The sequence below is a fragment of the Eumetopias jubatus genome, unplaced genomic scaffold (assembly GCF_037043125.1).
Source record: "Eumetopias jubatus isolate StellerSeaLion01/CBP00866 unplaced genomic scaffold, mEumJub1_p1.0 scaffold_5, whole genome shotgun sequence".
Taxonomy (NCBI): domain Eukaryota; kingdom Metazoa; phylum Chordata; class Mammalia; order Carnivora; family Otariidae; genus Eumetopias; species Eumetopias jubatus.
The window spans coordinates 51831895-51856655 of NW_028274811.1; the positions used below are offsets into that span (position 1 = coordinate 51831895).

General features: G+C 40.5%; 1 protein-coding gene across 1 annotated transcript; it reads right to left on the reverse strand.

Annotated features, from left to right (window-relative positions):
* Positions 1-94: 94 nt before the first annotated feature.
* On the reverse strand, positions 95-439 carry LOC148164353 (large ribosomal subunit protein uL23-like). The gene has a single exon (XM_088023179.1). The coding sequence runs from the start codon at positions 437-439 to the stop codon at positions 95-97; it is 345 nt and encodes a 114-aa protein (XP_087879305.1).
* Positions 440-24761: the final 24322 nt, after the last annotated feature.

Here is a 24761-nt window from a genome sequence, read left to right on the forward strand (position 1 = left end):
CATAGGAAGCATCCTAGTCAGGAACCCGCGGAACATCTGCCGCCTTCTCTCCATCAGACCCGTTCAGAGTGCTGACTTTGGCCATGTCAGTGTCCTAGAACCTCTTGACAGGCTGCATGACTGGGTGCTCCTTAGCCTGGACATCCCCAGTGAACACAAGGTTACTGCCTTCTGTCTCTGTGGCCACTCTAGGGTCAAGGGGAATCTCTGGTCTTAGTAATCGAGCTCGTTTCTCCCTGGAACGTTCTTTCAGGGATCTTTGGGCAGCAGTGCCTTGGCCTGCCAGAAGGTGGGTGACATGTGGCCTTCTGTTGGTGGTGTTGCTGCAGACCCCTTCCAGTGCTGCCTTGTGGGCCTTCAGAGCCTTTGCTTTGGCTTCAGCTTTGGAAGGAGCAGGGGCATTGCACGGCCAGCCTTCCGTGTTTGCTTTCAGCACCATCTCCATGGAAGGGCTGAGTGTTCAGTTTTAGAGAGGGGAAAATGTGTTCTCATCTTTGAAAAATATTTTGAAATCTGCTGCCAGGCAGGTAAACCATTACAATGAAAACAACTGGTTACATTTTTTAAAACTGTTCACAAATGATCAAATACTTTTTGTAAGTGTATTGTGTCTCTCAAACCTGAACTTGACTGTATGTGTTAGCCGAGGACTTTTACAACGAATTATAAATAAAGCTATTGTATTCATGTTCGCTAACATTTACTGCCTGGTTACAGTAATGTTACGCACTTAGTAAAGGGCAGACACTGCTTTAGGCACTTCTGAGTGTATTAACTTATTTAATGCTCATAACCATACAATTACATGCTTTACAAAGGAGAAAACTGCAAGAGAAAGGTTGGACATCTGCTGAATGACAAAGCTAAGATTCAGCAGTCTGGCTCCCAGGCCAATATCTAGCCTCTACAGTATATAAATACTGTGTAATTGTGTAACATCAGACAAGCAGGGCTCCTGGGAGTAAGTTCCTGCTATCAGTAATATGCACCTCCAGTCCAGTGCATCAGCTGAAATTGAAACTTCATTAACCACGGTTTTCTTTTCCTTAAGCAGGCCTGATACAGGTTAGTAGCTTTTAGGGTGGTGGGGAAGAGAAGTCTAACCTTCTTCCCACTTCCCAAACTTGCCCCTTATTCTGCCTCCCCTATCTTGCTAGCTAGCTGTAGTTTCTGACCCAGGCCTTCCAAGGGCCAAAAGAGGGGAGAAGAGCTAAAGTGGCAAGAAACGTCTTGCCTACTAGCAACAATATGACAGGGGTTAAAGACTGACAGTCTCTCAAAGGCACATTTGTGGTTTTGTGCAGCCCCTCCCTCCCTACCAGATTTCCCACCTGGAGTTCCCTGGAGTAATGCCAGTCCAACAGGTCATTGAGCTCCTTCCTCACTTTCTGGATATTTGACAGTTTACTCCTGTTGGGTTCTTTGACCCATCAAGGTAGTTCTCTTAAGTCTTGTGATGACCCTACACAAATGTGCTCTCCTATTGAACTCTACCTGATCCATGAGAAACACCCCACCATCATTTGCCCTGACCAATTCCAAGGTCTAGGCTACCAATACACCACCCCCCTCCTTTGCTCCGCCCCCCCCCCTTTACATTTCCCACAGAAAGTCAGGAGCACCAGTCCCTTTTAGAACTGTCAACTGGTGAGGACATATTTTATTAGGCTCCTTAATCCCTATGTCTGGATTTAAGATGTAGGAGAAAGTAGCTCCCACCCATCCCATTATATTTGGGGGGAAGGAGTCACGGCACATTCCCAGTTGTCTCCTAGAAATCCTGTGATCTTCAACCCCAACTAGTTTATTTTTCAATGAGCATTAAGAGTTGAGAACCTGGATTTTCAATAAGAACAGTAAGGTTCCTGGGTATAAGACTACTATACAAAACTCAATAGTGTTCCAACAGTGTCAATAACCAAATAAAAGGTAAGAAAAACTCATTAACGAAAGCAATAAAACTTAAAAGATACTCATAAAAAAATCTAACTGAATCTATACAAGATAGTTATAGAGAAAGTTAAAATACTATTGAAGATTGTAGAGTTATGGAGACTCTAGAAGGAAATGAAGAATTACGCCATATTTGTAGAGGGAAAAGCACAATGTCATAAAGTCAATGCCTCCAAAATTGTCAATTCAATAACATTCCAATAAAAACTGTAGTAAAATGTCTGTCGTTTGACAGTGAGTACAGAATACACAAGATGAAAGAGTAAGGAATACCAAATAATTCTGAAGGAAAAAGCTTGATCGGCAAGATTTTAAGACTTACTTTAAAGTCATGGTAAAGTAAAAGTGACATATTTGCTTACAAATAGACAAACTAAGGAACAGCTCAGAGAATCAAAAATAGACCCAAGCATATATGAAAACTTGTTATAAAATGTGGCATTAAAAGTCTGTTGGAAAAGGATAAATCAAATAAATGGGAACAAGTGGATAAAAATAGATTCTCGCCTCAAAACAGTAACAGACGTAACTTCTGTGAAGATTAAAACTTGCATTAAAAGTAAAACTTTGGGAACAAAATACCAAACTATCATGATACTGGGGAAAGTGGAAATATAATAAGATACAAAAAACCCAAAACAAAAAGATGGGAAACTGTGACTATGTTAAAATGCAAAATATCTGTCCAACAAAAGATCCCATAACCAATGAGAGCAAGCTATAAAGGGACCAAAGATACTTGCATGCATATTATAAGCAAAGGCTTATATCCAGATGACACAAAGAACTACCACATCGTTAAGAAAGAGAGAGAAAAATACCAACAAAAATGTGAACATTATGAGGAAGAGAAAATCTGGCCAATTAGCCTATAAAAAGAAGTTCAATTTCAGTTTTTGAGGTGATAGAAAGTGATATAGATTCTGTTCTTTACCCCTCATGCAGGAAATAATTAAAAAGTCTTATAATACTGAGTACTGGAGAAGAAGAAAAATCAGAGCTTCTACTCGTTGCTCGTGGGAGTACAGAATGATAAAAGAGCAGATTCACTTGTCATGTTTGCCTTAAAAAACAAAAAGCAAGTGAGACAGAGTGTTGATATTTATGCAGTCTGAATGGTGAATATATGAATTTTAATACTATCTAAATTTTAAATTCCTTGTTAACTTTTTATTTTGAAGTAGTTTGAGACATGCAAACATTGTTAAGATAGCATAAAGAATTTCTGGATACCCTTTATCCACTTCCACAGAGGTTAGCGTCTTACATAATCGCAGTGCAGTGATCAAAATCAGGCAGTGATCATTGCTCCACCACTATTGCCTGATCTATAGACCTTATTCAAATATATCTAAATTTTTTAATTTAAATTTATGATCCCATGGCTTGTGTCATTTTAAATATGTACTAAGCATTAAATTTATAGAATGGCTCAGCCAAGTTATCAGCAAGGAGAAAAAGTATTTCTGGACGTACAGTCCACCTGTGTAGATGTACTAAAGTAATGGAAAATGCTTTTTCCTGAACACATGCAGGAGAGAGAAATGCACCAATATTTTATGAGAAAAGCCTTAGATAATACACTTACATTTTTCTTATGAAAATTTAACCTACACAAAGGTAAAACATTTTTAAAGTAACAGTGGAACTTTAAAAATACATGCTTAGGGCACCTGGGTGGCTCAGTCGGTTAAGCATCTGACTCTTGATCTCAGCTCAGGTCATGATCGCAGGGTCATGAGATTGAGCCCCGTGTCAGGGCTCTGCACGCACTGTAGAGTCAGCTTGGTTTCTCTCTCCCTTTGCCCCTCGGCCCCCCTCCCCCCGCATGTGCTTTCTCTCTCTCTCAAAAAATTAAAAATAAAAATATATGCTTAGTTTATGAATGTACACAAGTGAGGCTTGAACAGTGGTTTTCAAAAATTCAAAAATAGCTACTCGATGCACTCTCACTCCCTCAACAAATAATTGACTATCCCTCCCTTCTCTCAGCCATTTTCTAAAAAGTTTTCACTATTGGTATAAAGTTGTTGAGGCTCTTAATTAAGAGAGCAACTGAGGTTTGGAATTTTCCTTCTTTATAGGCTTTTACATGAGGATTAAAGAACTTTCCATCTCACATGGTTTAAGTGCCTGGAGACTAGATGGGGGATTAGATGCTTTTTGAAAAACACTTCAAGGCCTCTGAATCTGTGGTCAGAGCCGCGGCTCGGTGTCGGTGAAGCATCCCCACGTCTCTCTCCTGCAGGAACTCAATGTCAAGATACAGTAGGTGCTCCCAGGAAGACCAAAAGCAGTGTTGTGCAAGTTTGCCACATAAGAATCTTCTGGATTGTGTGACTAAGCCAGATCCCCGGGCTCGACCTTAGAATTTCCAGAGAAGGAGGCTCTGAATCTGCATTTTTTACAAGAGTCGCAGTTGAGCCTTAGAAGCAGGAAAATTGGGGAAATAGGAAAGGAAGCCACATCTGGCAGGTTTGCTGGCACCTGACTTGAGCTGATGAGGCAACTTTAGATGGTGCATTTAAACCAGTGTTGTAATATTGACGGAGCCCTCGAGGGTTGGGGACTGGGATGCCTGTCTGTGCAAGGGGGCTAAATAGTGGGAAGAGGTGGAGGAGAGGGCTGTGAAGGCCATACAATCACCCTCCTCATCCAGATGGCCCCATTCCATTCTAGATTCATTGCTTTTGGGCTCCCTGCAATATTGTGCCCCCATCTCCAGGCCTTAAGCTCCCTATCTTGCTGAACCCCCTGGGATAGTGGGGAGACAAGAAAAAAGGTGCTTAGCTGAGCGTGCTGTGTGTGCCGGAGTCACAACTGCTCTGTGTTCTGTAGCTCTTTAGAAAGGTGGTGTTAAAGGACCCTTCTTTGTAACACCCAAGGCCAGTTACTAGCCTTTGGGGACCACAGTTTGTGCCGGAAAGATGCCATAAGTTGGGAAAATTGCTCACATCATGGGCCTTCAAATCTCAGGGGGAAAAAATAGCAAAGAAGAGGGGGGTGGGAAACAACAACACAAAGACAGACAGGCTGAGAGGCTGTTAATTTATCAATCTGCAAATCTGGGGCCTGGCCAAACTTGGTAGCTGTCAAATCAAGTATGCACCCAAATTAAAAAGCTTTATCCGTCTAGTAATGATTCACCAGAGGGCCATTCTAGGAGTTCAACTTATAAAAATTCATGGAGGAAAGAAGCATAAAAGGGTCCAAGCAGGCATTTGATGCTACAGTTGGGAAAAAAAAGTCAATGTATCTCATTATTTTTCACATGGCTCTTATTTACAATATGCATCATAAAGTAAATTAAGTTATTTTAGTAATTGAGCACATTTTACAACTATTGTTAAAACTGGGGAAAATAAAATTGGGAATATAATAATTACCAGATTAGGACAGATACCAGGCTAATCATGCTAATCACGATGTTTGCTGTCTCTTTCGGGACTCAGAACAACCCCTTAAGATGTTAACTATTATCATGCCCATTTTACAGATCAGAAAACTGGTGTCTGGAGATGTTCATTTGCTTTCCCAGGTAAACTGCTTTGCAAAGTCCATAGAGTCAACCACTATGCTTTTCATCAAATCTACCTATTGCTAAATTTTCTGGAGCAGTATCCCACTTCCTTAGGGTGCTTTCTCTATTTTTGTGTCTTGTACTGACATTCTGCCCCCCTCTGCCCTCAGGCTCATCCTGACATTCACTATTTGGGACCGTCCTAACTCCGTAGCCGCTAACATTGCTATTTCGGTGCTTCTGTATTATGTCACCACCTTGAGTGGACCCCACGGTCCCTAAGGCTGAGGTTATGTCCTCTGAGCGCATCCTCCTCTTTCCTGGGTCCTTCGCAGTAGCAGATACCCCTTCGACACTTCTTAAATACATGTCCTATCAGTGGTGAGCATAGTACTTAAGTTATTGTAGGTGAAAGGATAAAAAAAAATTACTGCAGACATTTAAGAACCAACTGACTTATTTTGAGATTAAAGTATGTTCTCAGTGAGGATACTTTTCAGAACCTCAAGAGCTTATGATTCAAGATTACTAAAGTGAATGAAACAGCAACTACAATTTTATGGCCCTTACGTAAGGGAATATACATTTTGTAAATCATTTGCTTGTCAGTCTCTGCTTAGTCAAGCTTGGTTTGGCAGCACTTACTGGCCATTTCTGTTTGCTCTGTGGAGAAGCAACAATTTGAAAAAGGAAGATTGATTGAGCTGCAGTATCCTCATGTATAACTATTTATCATCACTAATTATGCTTCTGACTGTGTAAGTATTTCAGAGTAATTTATAGGAACAAAATTCATTATTCATAAAAGCCAGTGACAGATGTCCAGGATGGAGGGTTACAGCCAGCAGGTCTCACGAATCAGCATTTCCCTTCCTCAGCCTGCTGCTCAGTTTATGCCATGTCTTCAAGATCTTCGATAAGCATGATTCGCAGGAAGTCTTTGAGAGAGCTATCTGGAGGCAGTCTTCAAAGAATCGCTGACAGCCCTCTACCACTCAGCCCTTTCAAGTTTAAAATAAAAGATCAAATGTAAATTTTGTCTTACTTTAGTTGGAAGAATTTCCTCCAAAGCACTTTCAATGAAATGGGTAAAATTCCTTTGGTGAATTACCAATGTGGGCAACCAGACTTCTTGTTGTATCTTTCATGAGGTAGACCGTGAACAAATCTCCTTTAAGAGATGCTGTTTATTTTTTTTTAAGTTTTTATTTTAATTCCAGTTAGTTAACTCAGTGTTTTATTAGTTTTAGGTATATAATATAGTGATTCAATAATTCTGTACCTCACTGGGTGCTCATCACTACAAGTATGCTCCTTAATTCCCATCATCTGCTTCACCCATCCTCCCACCACCGTCTGGTACCCATCAGTTCTCTATAATTAAGAGTCTTTTTCTTGGTTTGTCTCCCTCTCTTTTTTTTCCCCTTTGCTCATTTGTTCCTTAGATTACACATATGAGTGTGAAATCATATGGTATATGTCTTTTTCTGACTGGCTTCTTTTGCTTAGCATTATACTTTCTTGCCCCATCCATGTCATTGCAAATGGCCAGATTTCATTGTTTTTGGTGGCTGAATAGCATTCGATTGTGTATATACACCATATCTTCTTTATCTATTCATCAGTTGATAGACAAGAGTTGCTGTTTAATCATTCTTAAAGTGATTGTTTCTTACTGTATCTTATATACTAAAAAATAATCTTCCTTAGAATGCTAAAGATTTTTTTTAAAGATTTTATTTTTTGAGAGAAAGAGAGCACAAACAGGGGGAGTAACGGAGAGGGAGAAGCAGGCTCTCTGCTGAGCAGGAGGCCTGAAACGGGGCTCAATCCCAGGACCTGACCTGAGCCAAAGGCAGACGCTTAACCAACTGAGCCACCCAGGCACCCCTAAAGCAGGTGGTTTTTAAATAGATTATAAACCAGTCTGTTGCCGTTCACATCCCAACTTCCTGAAATCTACTTTGGTTTTCAAGTTTTAAAAAGTGATGGCTTTCATGCTGTGTTGCCATTGTGTGTGTTTGGTTCGCCACTTAATCCATCATTTTACCTAGATTGTCTGTACTAAATTAAATCAACTCAGTCACTAATGAAGAAAAATGTCACAGGTTTGACCCACTAGAAAGTGTTTGTGTTTGTATGTGATATTTTTTCAAGAATCTTGAATTTACTTTATTGAAATGTATTTAAAGAAGCACAAAATACATGAATTTAATTTTGTTAGTGAGAATAGTACACATGAAAATATATCTCCCCGCTACAGGCAAGAATCATACCATTTTTTAAACTTGAGAATGGCATGTGGAAGTTAGTGCAAGGACAGCTAATCCCAGAGAAAATACCTCTGTAGGAGTACTAGCTAGGTCAGTGTTTCCTTAATTACTCACTGCCAAATGTCAGTCTAATTGCAAATAATAAGTTAGTCTTGCATGTTGAAGGTCTCTATATTTCTTTATTTCATGGCCTTTCCCAGCTCTATATGGTCTGGACTCAAGAATAGAAGCACAAGTAGTAGATGTCTTTTGAATCCACTCCTGCTGGAAATGGGATTTTCTTTTTATTTTTCCCCCTATGTATCCTTAGAAAAAAGGTGTTGGGTAATAAAATGCTGAGAGAGTTAGCTCAACTAAGCTCTGTGGGTATAAGCTCAATCAACAACTTTTACCACGAACAGGAAAGTATTCATCATATTATGTAAAGACTGTTATAAAACAGATAAAACATTCGGTGCACAAAGCAATAAGCCTTCTGGAGTTAAGTTGGGGCCTGCAAAACTCAAGATTGTAAATAATCTTTACATGAGGCTGTGCCTGAAAGAAGTGAGACCATAACAGTGTAGGATCTATGTCATAGTAAAGGAGCTGTAGATCTTTCGGTTTGAATCTTGGCTGCCAGTGGATACCTTGGGGTGATCTAAAATGGCTCATTATCCTTGTCACCGCAAACTCTTTTGACAACGCTTTTTGGAATTCAGCTCCATGGTTGGAGTGAATCAAGGTCATTGTTTGAATTTTCACCCAAATGGTTAGCTGCCTTTGAAACATGCCCATAGGCCAGAGATTGCCATCTCAAAAACTCAAGAGCCAAGTAACTACAGTTGACCCTTGAACAACAGGGAATTTAGGAGTGCCAACCCCTGCACAGTCAAAAAACTGCCTATAACTTTTGATTCTACCAAAACTTAACTCTTAATAGCCTACTGTTGACCACAAGCCTTACCAATAACCTAGTCAATTAACACATATTTTGTATGTTATATATATGTACTATATTCTATGTTATATATAAATATTGCGTTATTTATATATATAAATATTGCATTATTTATACAAGAATATAAATATATATTATGTATAAATATATGATACATATAAATTATAAATACATATAATTAATACTTATATATAACGTACGTATAATACCTATGTAATACATATTCTTGCAGTTCAAGCCCTTGTTGTTCAAGGGTTAAGTGTAATTCCCATGAGTGAAGTGGAGCTTGGATAAACAATAGGGGGTGGTGAGGACTGTGGCACTTGGCAAGTTCAGACCCCATCTAAAGGAGCAGCTACTGAGAAGGAGTCTGGACCCAGTGGTGTTAGATCTGACTTTACTAGAAAAGCCAGAAACCTAGGACTTTCATGTAAAAATATTCTGATTTTTCACATAATCAACTAATTCAAACATGTTAAAGCACTGTGGAGGGCAATGAGAAGACCTCTCTTGATAAGAACTGGCTTTTGGCCCATCCATTTTCAGGTTAAGGCTAGGTGGTGTGCAAACTATTAATTTTACATTCAGAGTAAAGGTGGCAAGAGCCATAGGTGCATCAGTAGAAATCTGTCACCACTCCTGGGAAAGCACCTCTACCACCCTCAGGACATTCCAACCATGGGTTATAGAGCACACGAATGGTGGTCCCCAGAAGGATATTTGCATGTTCTGTTCCCCAAAACCTGTGAATGTGATCTTACTTCAAAAAAGGGTCTTTTCAGATGTAATTTACATAGGGACCCTAAGATGATTAGTCTGGATTAACCAGGTGGGCCCCAAACCCAATGCCATGTGTCCTTTAAGAAGACACACACAGAATGTACGTAGAAAGAGAAGACCAGGTAAAGATGGAAACCGAGATTGGAGTTAGGCAGGCATTAGCCATGGAACACCTGAAGCCACTAGAAGCTGCAAGAGGCAATGAACAGCATCTTCCCTAGAGCCCTCAGAGGAAGTACGGTTCTGCTGATGCCTTGACTTTGAACTTCTAGCCTCCAGAACTTGGAGAATTACTTTCTTCTCTTTTAAGCCACCAAGTTTGTGGTAATTAGTTACAGCAGTCCTAGCAAACTAATACAGGTCAGTGACCCCATCTTTGTAAACAGGGCCTCAGACCATCACCTCTACCATCTCACATTTGAAGATAACCCTGTGACTGATTTACCAAGAATTTGTGCCAAAAATTCAGCTCTTCCACTTACACGGTAGTTGTCATGACCTCAAAACTAAGCTAAAATGCTCATATAACCCACAGAGGACATTAAACTTCAGAGAAAAATATCATTCAGGAGAGAACTGTGTTGATAACCATACACATTTGGGCCACCCACTGTACATAGGAAGACAGTATAGCATTGAGTGTAATCACACATTCTGACTGGTAATTGTTCTTGAGTCCTTTGCTCTGAATTGAACGTGAGAACTATAACCAAGGCATCCTCATGGGTCCGAAGGCTGTGGAGGCCACGGTCATTCTGTAAATTTTGGATACTTACCTAAATGAGAGTTTAAAAACCAAAGTCGACATAGCAAATTACATAGGGGAAAAATCCATTAGAGGCCACTGAGCATTTGGATTATTCAACTCATTTATCACCCTTTCTTCAGTAAGCATGTTGAATTCTCTGTACTGTCCCCAATGTGGTTTCCCTTAAAGCCCCCTAGAGCAATTGGGGTGTATTTAGCTTCTCCAGCATTTCTTTTATATCGGGAAGTAAAAAGGCCAAGACCATCAGGCAGACAGGTACATGTGTCCTATCTTGGGAGTGCGTCTCTTCCTATATACCTTGATCTGTGATGTACTTTCTTATAAACCTTGTGGAACCAGAATCCACTTCTCCTTTAAATTTATATGGTTCTTTGTACCTTTTTTTTAAGGCTTTATTTTTTTCATTAGACCTTTGTCAGGGGCCTGTACCTCCTCTCAAGGAGCTTACCATCTAATCGGAGAGAGAGGCATGGAGCAAAGAATCACAGAACCCAGAGGGTGAGAGTCACAATAGAGATGTGTACACAGTGCTAGGGAAGCAGAGAAGAAAGGGACCTGCTGACCTGGAGAGAGTGTCTTAGAGGAGTAGTGCCTGGAGCCAGGGCTTGAAAGCATCTTTAAACGTGAGGCAGGTCAAGGTGTTAGGTACCGAGGGACAGAGACATGGTGATGGGGGCTGGGGAGCATATGGCGTGGTCAGGAACTGGTCCAGATGGCTTGAGTTAGAGGCAGGTGCAGGGGGCGGGAAGGAGTAGCAAGTGGTTGTCTCCCTCTGCTTCCTTCTCTTGCATCCCATTTCTGACCGGGAGGCCTTCATTATCCCCTGCCTGCACCTCCACATGAACCTGACCAAGCCTCAAGTCTTACTCTCCACAGTGCCACCAGAGTGAGCTCTATAAAACAATAGATCATATGATGGCAATTGAAAACCCGCTGGTCCATTTCTAGTGCCCCCAGGACCAAGGCCCAATATGACCTGGCCCTGCTTCCCCCCGTAGGCTTGTATGTGTCTTCAGGACTGCTGTAATGAGATACCACAGCCTGGATGGCTTAAACAGCAGAAGTCTATTTTCTTAGAGTTAGGGAGGCTGAAAGTCCAAGATCAAGGTGTCCTCAAGGTGTGTTTCTTCTGAGGCCTGCAGGGAAGGATCTCTTCCAGGCCTCTCTCCTTGGCTTGTACATGGCTGCCTTCTCCCGGGGTCCTAATTCCTCCTTAGAGGAGTAATAATCATGTTGGATTAGGGCTTACCCTAATGATCTCATTTTAACTTAATTACCTCTTCAAAGACCGTAATTCTAAGTACAGTGATATTCTGAAGTACTGAGGTTTGGGACTTCAGTCCACAAATTTTTAGGTGGGTATAATTTGGCCCATAGCAGAGCTCATCTCCTATCATTGTCCACACTGCATACCATGTGTTAGGTCTTTGGGATTTTTTTTCTCTGCGCGGAATGTCCTTACCACATTTTTTTGAGAGACGGGGGTGTGTAATGGTTAACAGCATTGATGCCGGAACAAAAATCCGGTTTGAGATCCTGGCTCTGCCATTCCATTATTGTGTGACTTTGAACTTATCACTTAACTTACCTAATCTCAGTTTTCTCATTTGTACACCGGGAACCATATCTCCTACCAAAAATTATAAAGATAAAATTAGTCAATATGTGCAGAGCACTTAGAACAGTGCCCAGGATGTGGTAAATGCTGTTGAAGAGTTATCTATTACAAGTATTGTGCCCTGGTGAACTCCTATTCGTCATGAAGGCATGGGTCAAGCATCACCTCTTCTGAGAAGCCTTCTCGGATCTCACACCTTGTTTCATGTTCCCACAGAAACATGATACCAATTAATATGTATATATTTGAGTTTTATACTCAAATATATTCTGTGACACCATAAGGACAGAGACCTCTCTTCTTAGGGCTCAAAAGCCCAGTCTCTAGAGTCAGACAGCCTGGGCCCACACCCAGCACTACAAATCACTAGCTGTGTGCTTTCAGCAGTTTTATCTAAGCACTGTATTCTTCGGTTTCCTCATCTGTAGAATGGAAATCATAATAATGACTGCCACATTGGGGTATTATGCAGATGACATTGTATCAGACACGTAAAGTGTATATCTGCTACAGAGTTAGGACTAAGGATGATCTGTTATCTATTTTTATAAGCTTTGTACACCCAGCATCTCGCACTCTACATCTAGCACTTAAAAGGTGAACAATAATGTTCAGTTTGAATGTGATTGAAGAGACTTGAATCTAGTGCCTGGGGGCACTAGAAATGGACCAGCGGGTTTTGAATTTCAAGAGAATTGAAACAGACTGAAGCTCAATTGCTTAGGCCTAGAAGTGGTCCAAGAAAAAAAATGAGGGCCTGAACCAAGGCAACAGAAGCAGGATGGAGAGAGAGGAGAAAGCAGTAGTGAAGTTGAATGTAGTGAATGGAGAGAGAGAATGAAAGAAGGGGAAGAGTAACAGTGACTCCAGTGACTTGGTGGGCAGTAATGTCATTGCCCAACACAGGAAACGTGGGAGGGCAAAGATAAAAAAGTCAGTTTCAGTTGTCTTGAGTTTGCGGTCCAGTGAGATGGCAGAGTATAGATGTCTGCTGGGGATAAATGCATGTGCAAAGCGAGACCATGCTCTTATAGAATTGTTGTGGAGTCAGGAAGATAATCTTTGGGTGAAGACACAAGGACAGGAAGCACAGTGAAGCCCATGGCTTTTGGCTCTTTCCATCACACCTGTTGGTCTCCTCTCCATTGTGAGTCTAGAACCTCTTCATACTCAGGGTCAGGGATCCTCTACCACACATCAGCCCACACAGATGTAAAAAATCTCATCTTCCTTCCTCTCTACACCTATTTCTCCTCCTTCCCATCCATGCCTCCTAGAGTTGAATCCCTGCCAAAATACCAACCTGGGAAGCCCACAAGACAGGGCCTAAAATTGCCTATTAGGGTAATACTGACTTTACCTATGTGGGCAGTACATTGGAAGAATTAAAGTAAGTTTCTTTCTTTGGTGTCCTTTATCTGGTCTCTTTTTAAGAAACACAAGCTAAAATATATCATCTGGCCTCAGGGAAACCATGTGAACAAAGGACTTTACAATGGGAAGAGTAGAGAAGTGACCAAAAACACGATGTACCAATATAACCTTGAAATGAAATTCCATGGACGAAAGCTGAGTGGGAAATCTACAAGCAGAGTCAGGGTGTTCTTTGTTGTTGTTTTTAACCTTCCATTCGTAACCTGTTCCAATCTGAGCCCACCTCACTGACAGGCTTTTCCCCCAGCACACACCTCCCCAGGGCTGCTCATCACGAGAGGCAAGGGGAAGTTGACAAAGGCTGAGATCACCCTAGCATCTTTTCTTTCTCTCCAATGTCTTTTTTAAAATCAATATCCTATTATTGTTAACATTTAGTACATACTTATCAGAAAACACAGCAAAAAAATAATATAAAATTTCTTAATATCCATAATCCCACACCCCCAGAGGTAACCATTGTTAGCACGGTGGTGTATAGGCTTTGTTTTACTTATGGATGTAGACTGAGATACATGCTACAGACCTAGATCTGGATGAGAGATGGTATCTATAGATGTGTTCATCGCTTAGGTTTACAAGTACAGATAGAGCTGTTTCTAGATAGAGATATCTGTCTGTTGGCAGGGTTCCCACACAGAGCTGCAGAGGTTGTTCAGGATGGTGGCGCTTGGTTAGATGGAGGGACGTGTTTTGATTCATAATCTACCTTTTTCCTTCAAATTAAGACATACCTTGTTTAATGCAAAATCCTTTTCTTCCTAAGGGTTTAGATTGGGTGGTTCTCTGCTGGTGCCATTCCAGCTCTGCTCTTCACAGCTATGGTGCTGCTTCAGCTGTAGCCTCTCCTGTGAACCCAGCTTTTCTGTGGGTAACTGGATCCAGGGAGTCCTCACATTTTCCTAACACAGAGAACTGGCTGCTCATGTTATGTCTTGGCTGAAATGACTAGGCCTGCTAATTTCAAGTCCATATATTGAGCCAGCAGCTACAGCTTCCCTTTATGCTCTGAGACTTAGGCATGATCCTTGATCATATTTCCCAATAGCCAAGATTCTTTCCAGAAATGGTGGCTGGATGGGGGTCTTTGATGACAAAAAAATAATAAATTGAACACTGTTGTCTTGAAAGCTAAGGGCATTGTAACCCTTGAAACTACTCTTAAGTAGACATTGTCATTATCCTCAGCTTATATATGAGTAAACCAAGATGTAAAGAAGTATCTAAAGTTTGAGTCAACCCTAAGATTGCCTGGTGATTAGCCTGAATTGTGCTACCTGGTTCTGTCTATGAGAGTTTCTCCTGAGGGATTTAGCAACCACCCCAGACAAGTATTCTAAGTACCAAACTCCTCTGTCCCAAGGTTTCAGTTCTGGCTGAGAAAGCTGTATCAGCAGATAGGCAGGAGGCTGTCAGTCAAGAGACGTAGGTCCACCACTGAGCAGTCATGTGTCCATCCTAAAACCTGGTGGCATGGATCTAGTAAACTCAGAATTACATCCGTCTCCTCCGGTTGCTCATGGTTTAAAATCTGACTTAGATTGAGAATATTTTGGACTGTATAAAAGAGTGTAAAGCTGTATCTTATGGCTGGGGTAATCATCTTTAGAGGGCTGAATGCCAAGCTTGGCAGCAGCCTGGCCGATGCTTTCCCTGAAAACTAGTTCCACTTGGATCACTGTTTCCCCACAGACCATTCTTCTAGGGAAGACTTAGTGATGACAGTGAAAAACATCTGACCAGACCTATTTATAAATACAATTTACTTTTGTCCAATTTGATGGATTTGGTGTGATAGGGCTTCCTGTATGTAGAGGTAGTTTTCTCTTGTCGAGGATCTTCTGAAGTTCCATTTCTATTCACTTCCTTAAGCTTCTCTCCCCCTTTCCATATCAGCCTACTGTTGACAGACTTGAAATTGTTCCTGATTGTCCCATGTGTGGGGAAATGTGGACCTTGTTCTTTTAAATCCCAGTTAGATAACGACTAACAGGAAATTTTAAAAATTGTCAAGTAGAAATCTTGGGTAGGTTCACAATGGAGACTCCAAAATAGAAAATGGAATAGAGTATTCAGGAACTTGACACATTTGTATCTCATCATAGACTTTCTCATGTCCCAACATTTGATAATAATGAGTACTTGGAGGGGATCCTAGATGCAGCTGTGAGATCCACTTATGAGAAGAGATGTTGGGACATCGTTCCCTAAGCAGTGGTCTTAGAGAAGCTGTGGAAACATAGATTCTGGCTGACACATGGAACTTCATTCCTCCCCACGTTACAATCCTTTGGAACCTCTTACAGCATTATAGAAGGATAAACTTTGCTCGGGGAAGGACAGCTCTTTGCTGCTGTTGAACATAAGAGGTGTGGGGTTGTAGATACTTCATAAAAAGGAGTCCTTTAGTTTTGGGGTTGTCCTATATGATGGCCTTGATTTTCCCTGTGAAAAAAGGGGGACAGAAGAGATGGGGAGGATAGCTTGAGAAGAGTAGTGAAAATCTGGCCCCTGTGGAGAATGAGAGAGGGATCAGAGAAATTTTTTTAAAGGACACAGAGGACCCCAAAGACTAAGTGAGTTTGGAGATTCTTGAATGTATAGGGAACAGCAATGGGCAGCTGAGTGACAGATAAAAATAGTAGACAGCAGATAATTTTGTTGATCCAAGTTTCTTTATGTGCAGCTTTGGCCTATTTGCGTAAATTGGGGGGTTCGGGATGGCTGGGAGGGTAGGTCTGGATGTGGAAAGGGTGGGTTCCTTGAGGACAGGGACAAAATTCCCTAAAGCTTCTAGACTCTGCCTCCAGGAAAGGGCCCTGTAGTTACTAAATGCCAGTAATCCCAGATTAGAAAGTTGACTCCCCAGCTTAAAAAAATCTACCTCTAACCACCTAAACATTGAGAGGCATCAAGTACTTAGTATTCCCATGAGCACAGGCCCATCCAAGCACCCTCAGTGTTCACATGCTTTTTGGTCTGCAGATTAACATATCATGTATTTTTTTTTTTTAATGAGGGCAAATACTTGAATGATCTCATAAAAAAGAATAGATAAAAATCCCAGTTGGGACGTATTTACTATATTGTAGGATGACATGTTCTGAATGCTGGAGATTTCAAGTCCAGAAATGAGTAGTAGTATGGTTTTGGTCCCATGCTACTGAGTGTTCTTAGCCAGTTTCTGAAATCATTAGAGGATTGGGAATGCTTCAATTCAGTGAAGGGACATCATGACAAAAAGGCAAAATTCTTGTAAACACCGGAGGGACAGGCCTGGGCTGGGCCAGGCTAGGCGATCTTTCCTTTTGATGAGCTCTATGTTTAGAACTAGAGAAATCAGAGTCACAGGGTAGGGATGAGCCCTGAAGCAGTGTATCAAGATCTATGGTTTGACAATACATATATTTTGGCGACCATGTGAGGATTAACATATTTAAAGTTCAAAAGGGAATAGAAATTCATTACTAGAATGGGAGAGGTCATTTTTTTCCTGGACGACTCCCAAACAGAAAATTGAGAACAGGATTCATTGCAGGAAGAACCCAAAGGGATTGTTTTTTTTTCTTCAAAGAAGCCAGCAGATGTTTTCATTCTTTTTAGAGCCAACTCTCGGTTAATCAGCACTCGAATTTTTAAGTTTTTCAGTTATTGAGTTTTGCTTTTCTTTTTCATGTCATCAGACCTGAAATGAGCCTCTCCTAGTCCATATTTGAGACATGTACTCTTTGTTAGAATATCTACTACCAGTGGGATAGAGCAAAAAGCCAGGTAATAATAATAATGTTTATTTTCCAGTTTATCAGCATTTTGATTTCCTTTACTCTCTCCATTTTCCCTCCTTAGTATTAGACTCTTCATGTCAGCACGTGGGTGGGTCCTGAGAGCTCCGTCACCCTCCCAGTCCTTTCCCCAAGACTCCCAGCCTTCACACACACCTCACAGCCACCCCCCCCTTCACATGTTGTTACACAGGACAGTTAGAAATTGAGGAGTAGGTTGCAGAATTTTCAAATGCTGAGTAACACTGTAGTAAATAACCCTTGGAGGCTTCGTTCACTGAAATACTTTTTTTTTTAAAAAACATTTTTTTTAAATGTAGCATTGAAGATGGCATTGCCATTGATTTATAGTACTAGGCCAAAAGAGTTCCAAGATCATGGGTTCTTGGGACAGACGTATCTTGTCATCCATACCTCCCGTTCCAAGAGAGAAGGAAGGAACGCATCGAGTACTGTGCCAAGCCCTTTTACATCTTTATTTCATTTATTTTTCTCAAATTAATGCTGGGCTGTCACTATCTCCATTATTACAGATAAAGAAATTAAAGTTTCGAGAGATTAATTAACTAGCCAAAGTCCCAGAATTGGGAAGTACAATCAGCCACCATTCAAATTCACATTGATCTGACATCAAAGTTCTGTTTGTACCAAACCTTTACCTCCTAATCCAAGAGAAGACATATAATGACTTTAAATACAATTCATCCTAAGTTATTCGCAGGTGTGTTAGCCTTTTTTCAGTGACTACGGATTTTAGGGGTCATCCCTGAGCCTATTTAGGGGTCCTGGCCAGTGATCTCAGTGGTATCAAGTCAAAAGGAAATCTGGAATAAATACAAAAGAGTGAAATGTATATGAGTGTGTTTGACTGAGCCATGTGGCTATTACGCTATATCCACGAGTGGAAGAGCACTGGTGTTGTTGATGGCTAGAGCATAGATAATTAGGAGCAGAATATATGTGACTGAGCACAGGATCACAGATGTTTAGGGCAACAACTCTAATGATCTCATGAAAAGTTAGAGATGGAAGGGATCTTAAAAACCAGCTAGTTGATCCTATTATTAGGGCCAGTGAGGAAACTGGCAGCCAGATGTGTTGTGACTTGTGATGTCTATCAAAATACGTTCTGAATAATTAAGAGTTCAGTTGAGTGAGGAAGTCAAAGACAAAAGTGGTTAGATGAACTGCCCACAACTACAAAGCTAATTAAGCCTCTTCATCCTGTTCTAGAACTCCTTGTAATCTTATGCATTTATTCCTTCATTTGCCTGTTAACTTGTTAAAGGTACCAGTTGTTCAGTCCTTACCCTGGCATCAGAAACTCTGATAAACAGCTTTTTTAAAAAATTACCTCATTTAATCATTACCACGACTCTTTGAAGCAGGCAACATTTTATTATAATTTTACACTGGAGGAATTCAGTTCTTTTTTTTTTTTTACAATGGAAGGTTTTTTTTATTAAATTTTATTATGTTAGTCACCATACAATACATCATTAGTTTTTGATAGTGATCCACGATTCATTGTTTGTGTATAACACCCAGTGCTCCGTGCAGAACGTGCCCTCCTTAATACCCATCCCCAGGCTAACCCATCCCCCCACCCCCTCCCCTCTAGAACCTCAGTTTGTTTCTCAGAGTCCACAGTCTCTCATGGTTCCTCTCTCCCTCCGATATCCCCCCTTCATTTCTCCCTTCCTTCTCCTAATGTCCTCCCTGCTGTTCCTTCTGTTCCACAAATAAGTGAAACCATATGATAATTGACTTTCTCTGCTTGACTTATGTCACGTAGCATAATCTCCTCCAGTCCCATCCAGGTTGATGTAAAAGTTGGGGATTCGTCTTTTCTGATGGCTGAGTAATATTCCATTGTATATATGGACCACATCTTTATCCATTCGTCTGTTGAAGGGCATCTCGGTTCTTTCCACAGTTTGGCTATTGTGGACATTGCTATGAACATTGGGGTGCATATGGCCCTTCTTTTCACTACATCTGTGTCTTTGGGGTAAATACCCAGGAGTGCAATTGCTGGGTCATAGGGTAGCTCTATTTTTAGTTTTTTGAGGCACCTCCACACTGTTTTTCAAAGTGGCTGTACCAACTTGCATTCCCACCAACAGTGTAAGAGGGTTCCCCTTTCTCCACAACCTCTCCAACATTTGTTGTTTCTTGCCTTGTCAATTTTTGCCATTCTAACTGGTGTAAGGTGATATCTCAGTGTGGTTTTGATTTGAATTTCCCTGATGGCTAATGATGACGAACATATTTTCATGTGTCTGTTAGCCATTTGTATGTCTTCTTTGGAGAAGTGTCTGTTTATGTCTTCTGCCCGTTTTTTGACTTGATTATTTGTTTTTGGGGTGTTGAGTTTGAGAAGTTCTTTATAGATCTTGGATATCAGCCCTTTGTCTGTAGTGTCATTTGCAAATATCTTCTCCCATTCTGTGGGTTGCCTCTTTGTTTTGTTGACTGTTTCCTTTGCTGTGCAGAAACTTTTTCTTTCTTTTTTTTTTAAGATTTTATTTATTTATGAGAGACAGAGAGAGAGAGAGAGAGGTAGAGGGAGAAGCAGGCTCCCAAGGAGCAGGGAGCCCGATGCAGGACCCGATCCCAGGACCCTGGGATCATGACCTGAGCTGAAGGAAGACGCTTAACCATCTGAGCCACCCAGGCTCCCCTAAGCTTTTTATTTCTTAAAGGGATTAAGTAACCTGCCCAAGATCAAACCAGATGACAAAGTTAGGGGCAAAGCCAGGTGCATTGACCCTATTCAGGGCTCTTAACTCTTAGAATATTCCAGAAAGAGATGAAGGGTGAGCTGCTATTACACAATCTTTTTCCAGAATAATTGAGACCTAATGATGTCAGTGATCTCCTCCAGAGCCACAGAAAGTGAGAAAGCCAAAACTAGATTCAGGGTCTCACAGTCCTCCTCTCAGAGTCCTTTCTTTATTCCTTGAGCTAGAGGGACACACTTCTTATATCAAGACCTTCAAGGTATAAATCAAGTGTAGTAACTTTCTACTGACTACCTCTGCTTTCACCCCTTACACAACTTGAAATCACATCAGTCCATCAGTAAGGCCCTCCAGAAGATCCAGCCTCACACCACAGTGGTGAAAAATAAATCTTACTGAAGGCTTTGAGGAGAACTCATCAGAGCTATCAGTAAACATTTTTTTCTTCCTTGAAAGCTTTCTCTTGGCCTCTAGCTTCTGATTCTACTTTCTTTCTCATTCTTCACATCATCTCTACAAATCCCTTCCAGAAGAGCAGTTCAGCTCTAGCCCTCTGCCCTCATACCCAGCGTGGCAACATGAAGGCCTAGTAATGAAGGAAATGGTGCTAAGCCTGTCTCTTGAGAGGCTTGGCTCCTGCCACACAGAAACGGTAACTGGTGGAATCCACAGTTAGTGCAACAAAACCTTCCACACGTCATCCCCTTTCTACCTCTCTTCCCTCTTCATGTTTTCCTCAGGGGCTAGGGAAGGAGGTGTAAGGAAATGATTGTGGATGAAGAATGTATACACTCCCTTTCTCCACCTGACACTGCTCCTACACACACACACACACACACACACACACACACACTGCTCCTACACACACACACTGCTCCTACACACACACACACACACACACACACACACACACACACACACACACACACACACACACACACCCACCCTACACCCCTTTCTTTATCTCCAGGAATATCTAGTCCTCATAGAAATGTAAAAGAATTTCTCCACCTAATGAGCACAAATAAATAAAACTAACTTTTAACTAATTTGTTTAAGTTAAAAACTAGGGAACAAGACAAAAAAACATTGGTGCCAAAATGGAAAACTCCTTTCTAGATAACTCCTGGAACAAAAAGGAAATCAAATCAGAAACTGGAGAATGCCTCAGAAATGCTGATGATAAAACACTACATAGCAGAATCTGTGGAGTAGAGCTAAAGCAATGCTGAAAGGAAATTTTGTATTTATGTTAATAACAAGGAATTAAGTACTTGATTCAAAAAATTAGAAAATGAACTACAAAGGAAACCCAAGAATAGAGTAAAAAAAAAAATTATAAAACCAAAACTAGAATAAAACCAGTAAATCAATTCAAGAATAGGGACTCAGTGAAATGGACCTTTGCTAATCTTAAGAACAAAAGAAAGCAAAAATACACTCAACAGAAAAAAGAATGGGAAAATAATCACAATGGCAAAAGAAATATAAACAATGATAAACGGAGCTCTAGACAAATACAAAATCTGGATGAAATGTGTGATTTTCCAGAACTGACTCCATAAAAAAGAGGGGAAAAAAAAAAAACATACTTATGAATTTCCAAAGACTAAAGGAGAAACCTGTTAAAGAGCCATTTCCTAAAATCTGTTGACTTGTATGAAAATTTTTCTTTCTGTTCTGTTGAGTTTAAATAACATTCGAGTTAATTGTTCCACAGTGGTTGGATAAAATTCAACTAGGAAACCTAATGTGGGCCTGATGACTTTTAGGGGAGGAATTCTATGATAAAATGCCATCACAAGTAAGTGGGGAGAAATGGAGACTATTTGAATAATGGCATCAGGACAACTTGGAAAAAAAATTCGTGCCTTGTTACATCAAAATATATGAGAGATCAAAGATTAAAATATAAACAAATTATTAAAATATTAAAATAAAATATGGAAGAATGATTCTGTAATCTCAAAGTATGAAATATTTCCCTAAGTAGGACACAAAGCCCCTGAAACTATTTTTAAAAATTAAAAAATTCGAATATATAAAAGTCAAAATTTCCATATAAAAATACACCATAAACAAGATGAATAGAAAAACATTAAGTGTGTGAAAATATTTATAAGATGCATAAAAGACAAATGATTAATTTCCTTAATACTTAAGTCCTAAAAATCAAGTTTTTTAAAAATTAAAGTGCACATTAGAAAACTATGCTAATCCAGCCCTAAATGAGAAACTCCAAGTAGCTCTTCAACACGTGAAGTGATTCTCAGTCTCATAAGAGACATGCAGATTTGGATCAGCATGTGCTGGTTCTGCCTATCAGATCAGCTTGGTGTAACACATACGTTAGTGTTTGCGGAGCTATGTGTTGGGCCATATATTTCTAAGTGGAAGTTGAGTGCAACTTCTTTGGGTGGCAATTCATTAGTAACCAGCAAAAATTTAAATGACCTTTTAACCCAGCAATCCACTTCTAGATTATATTCAAACTTGTGTAAAATTGGTATTAACAGTTGATTGTAATAGGAATGGAATATCTTGAGAACAACCTAGATAGCCATCATTAGGGAAGTAGTTGGATAAAACATGGATTATCAATTATAGAATACCATACAACATTAAAAAAGAATGAAACTGCTCTTTCTGTCCAAAGTATAATGGATAAGTTCTGAAATATATTATTATATGGGAAACAGAGTAGGATGTGTAACATACTACACTTTTGTAGGATTTTTTTAAGCCCACAAATAAAAAAACTAGCACATTGAAACAGCGTGGCTCATGGAGTGAAATCACAAAGCAACTTGATTTTGTGTCCCAATGACCCATTAAAATGTACTCAATAGGGAAGGTCTCCTGCGTCTGGATGAAAATTCTGTTCCATGATTTTTCTGATCACTTGTGAATTACACAAAGTCTTGCATCACTTCAAATCACCAGCTCAAAGTAAATAATTAAAATGGCCCGCGCTGTGTCACAAAGCTGCCAACTCCTGGTTCCTGTTGTACCCCTTCTCCCAAGTGAGCCTGGCTATCTCCAGGTCAGTTGTGCTTCTCCTTATTCGTGTTGTTTCTAACCATTTCAGGGTGAGGTGAGAGAGGTGTGGGGAACGTGAGAGTACTACTGCCTTTAAGATGGCTTTACACTCCCTAGATCTGATAGGTGTTTGAAACTGACCTTTTTTATTCAGGGATAGTGTGACCAACTTGCCCAAGTTACCTAGACCTTTCCAGTTTTAACATGCAAGTCCATGTCTCTGAAATTCCCTCAATTCAGGTCAGCTGGGATAGTTGGTCACCCTACTCAGGGGTCACTGTTGTGGCCTTTTAGTGGCATCCCTTCTGGCAGTGGAGATATCTCACCTGCTTTCCTTTGATGTGTGTGGACCAGTCTCCTTATACATTCCCTGCTCTTCCTCCTGGAAAACTTGCAGTCAGTCTACCTCTAGTTTCTAACTGCCAAGGTCTCTTGTCCACCTAGAGAGATTACTGTGCATGAGTGAACACACACTCACTGTCCCTCTCCATCCCCCCGCCACCCTCCCTGTGTCTGTGGCCCAAGTCGATGCATGAGGATCACTCACACATTCTTTCTCTTGACAAACTCTTGAGTTTGCAGACCCAAGTCATGTGACCTACTCTTGTATGGTTCCACTGTCAGTAGCCAGCCCATCTGTCCTTGCGGGGTCCTATCTGAGACTGAGACACTGCTATTGTTGTCAGTGTCTGTCAGTGCGTAGGGCCGCAGGTTGAACTCCCAAAGTAGTTCCATGGAAGGTTCTCTCAAGGCCTGAGGTAGGTAGGAAATGGGATGCACTGCATTGCTCTCTCTGAAGACATTATCTTCGCAATGACAGATAAAGCTCACTTTACTTTTTTTTACCATCAGCCTACCATTTTATATCTTCAATGTGGGTATGAAATTAAGGGTCATGAAACTGGATTCTCAGTATTTCCTTTGAAGATTTATATTTTGGTATGGCACTCAGTTTGGTATCTGGCAGTCTAATAGCTATCATCTTAGGGTCTTGGCTGAAAGTACCATTTTAACGTGCTAGTTCTGTGCTTTCCTATGCATGGAAAAGCCCTGGAAGGATAGTAAGACATAGTCACTGGCTTCAGGGTGAGGAAGTAGCTGGCCGAGAAGGAAAGGGAAGACTTTTCACCACTTGCATGTCTATACTATTTGCAACACCTACATGTATATACTCTGCATATATTACTTAGATGCAGGCCTTATTACTAAAATTACCAAATTTTGAAATAATGCTAAATCAGTAATAATGGAAGTGGTTCTATGCAGGACTGGATGAATCAGTAAGACAGGATGGAAAGTACTGGAACAAGCCTTTTATGCTCTACGTGAACTTACTATATCATGAAGGTGAACTTCAACTCAACAGGAAGGAATGGATTACTTGTTAAGTTGTGTCTCAGCAACAGGCCAACCGTTTGGAGAAACAGAAAGTTTGGTCTCTCACTCATCCCTAAACACAGATCAGTTTCAAATAGATTAAAATTTTGAATGAAAGAAATGAAATCATGATAGGAACAGTTGCAGATACAACTGAACAGTGTTATAATCTTGACGTGGGAAAGGACATCAAGTATGATACCAGTAGAAAAGGAGAGGTTCGATGATTAACTACATAAAAATTAAAACTTTCAAAATTTCCCGACATATAAATAACAACAGACATCATACACACTGAGAGAAAGGATCTACAAGGCGAGGTAGTATAATGTCAAGAGTAGTTTGGTTTTGTGGTAGTATTGCACAGGTGATTATAATATTCCTCTTTTTCTTATTTCCTGGTTGTTGTTGTTTTGGAAATTAACATGCATTAATAATAACCGTATCTTAGCTTCCATTTAAAATAAGGTGTGGTACATTGGGACAGTGATAAGACTCCCTGTTGAAAGACCATTTTCCCGCAAAGCATGGA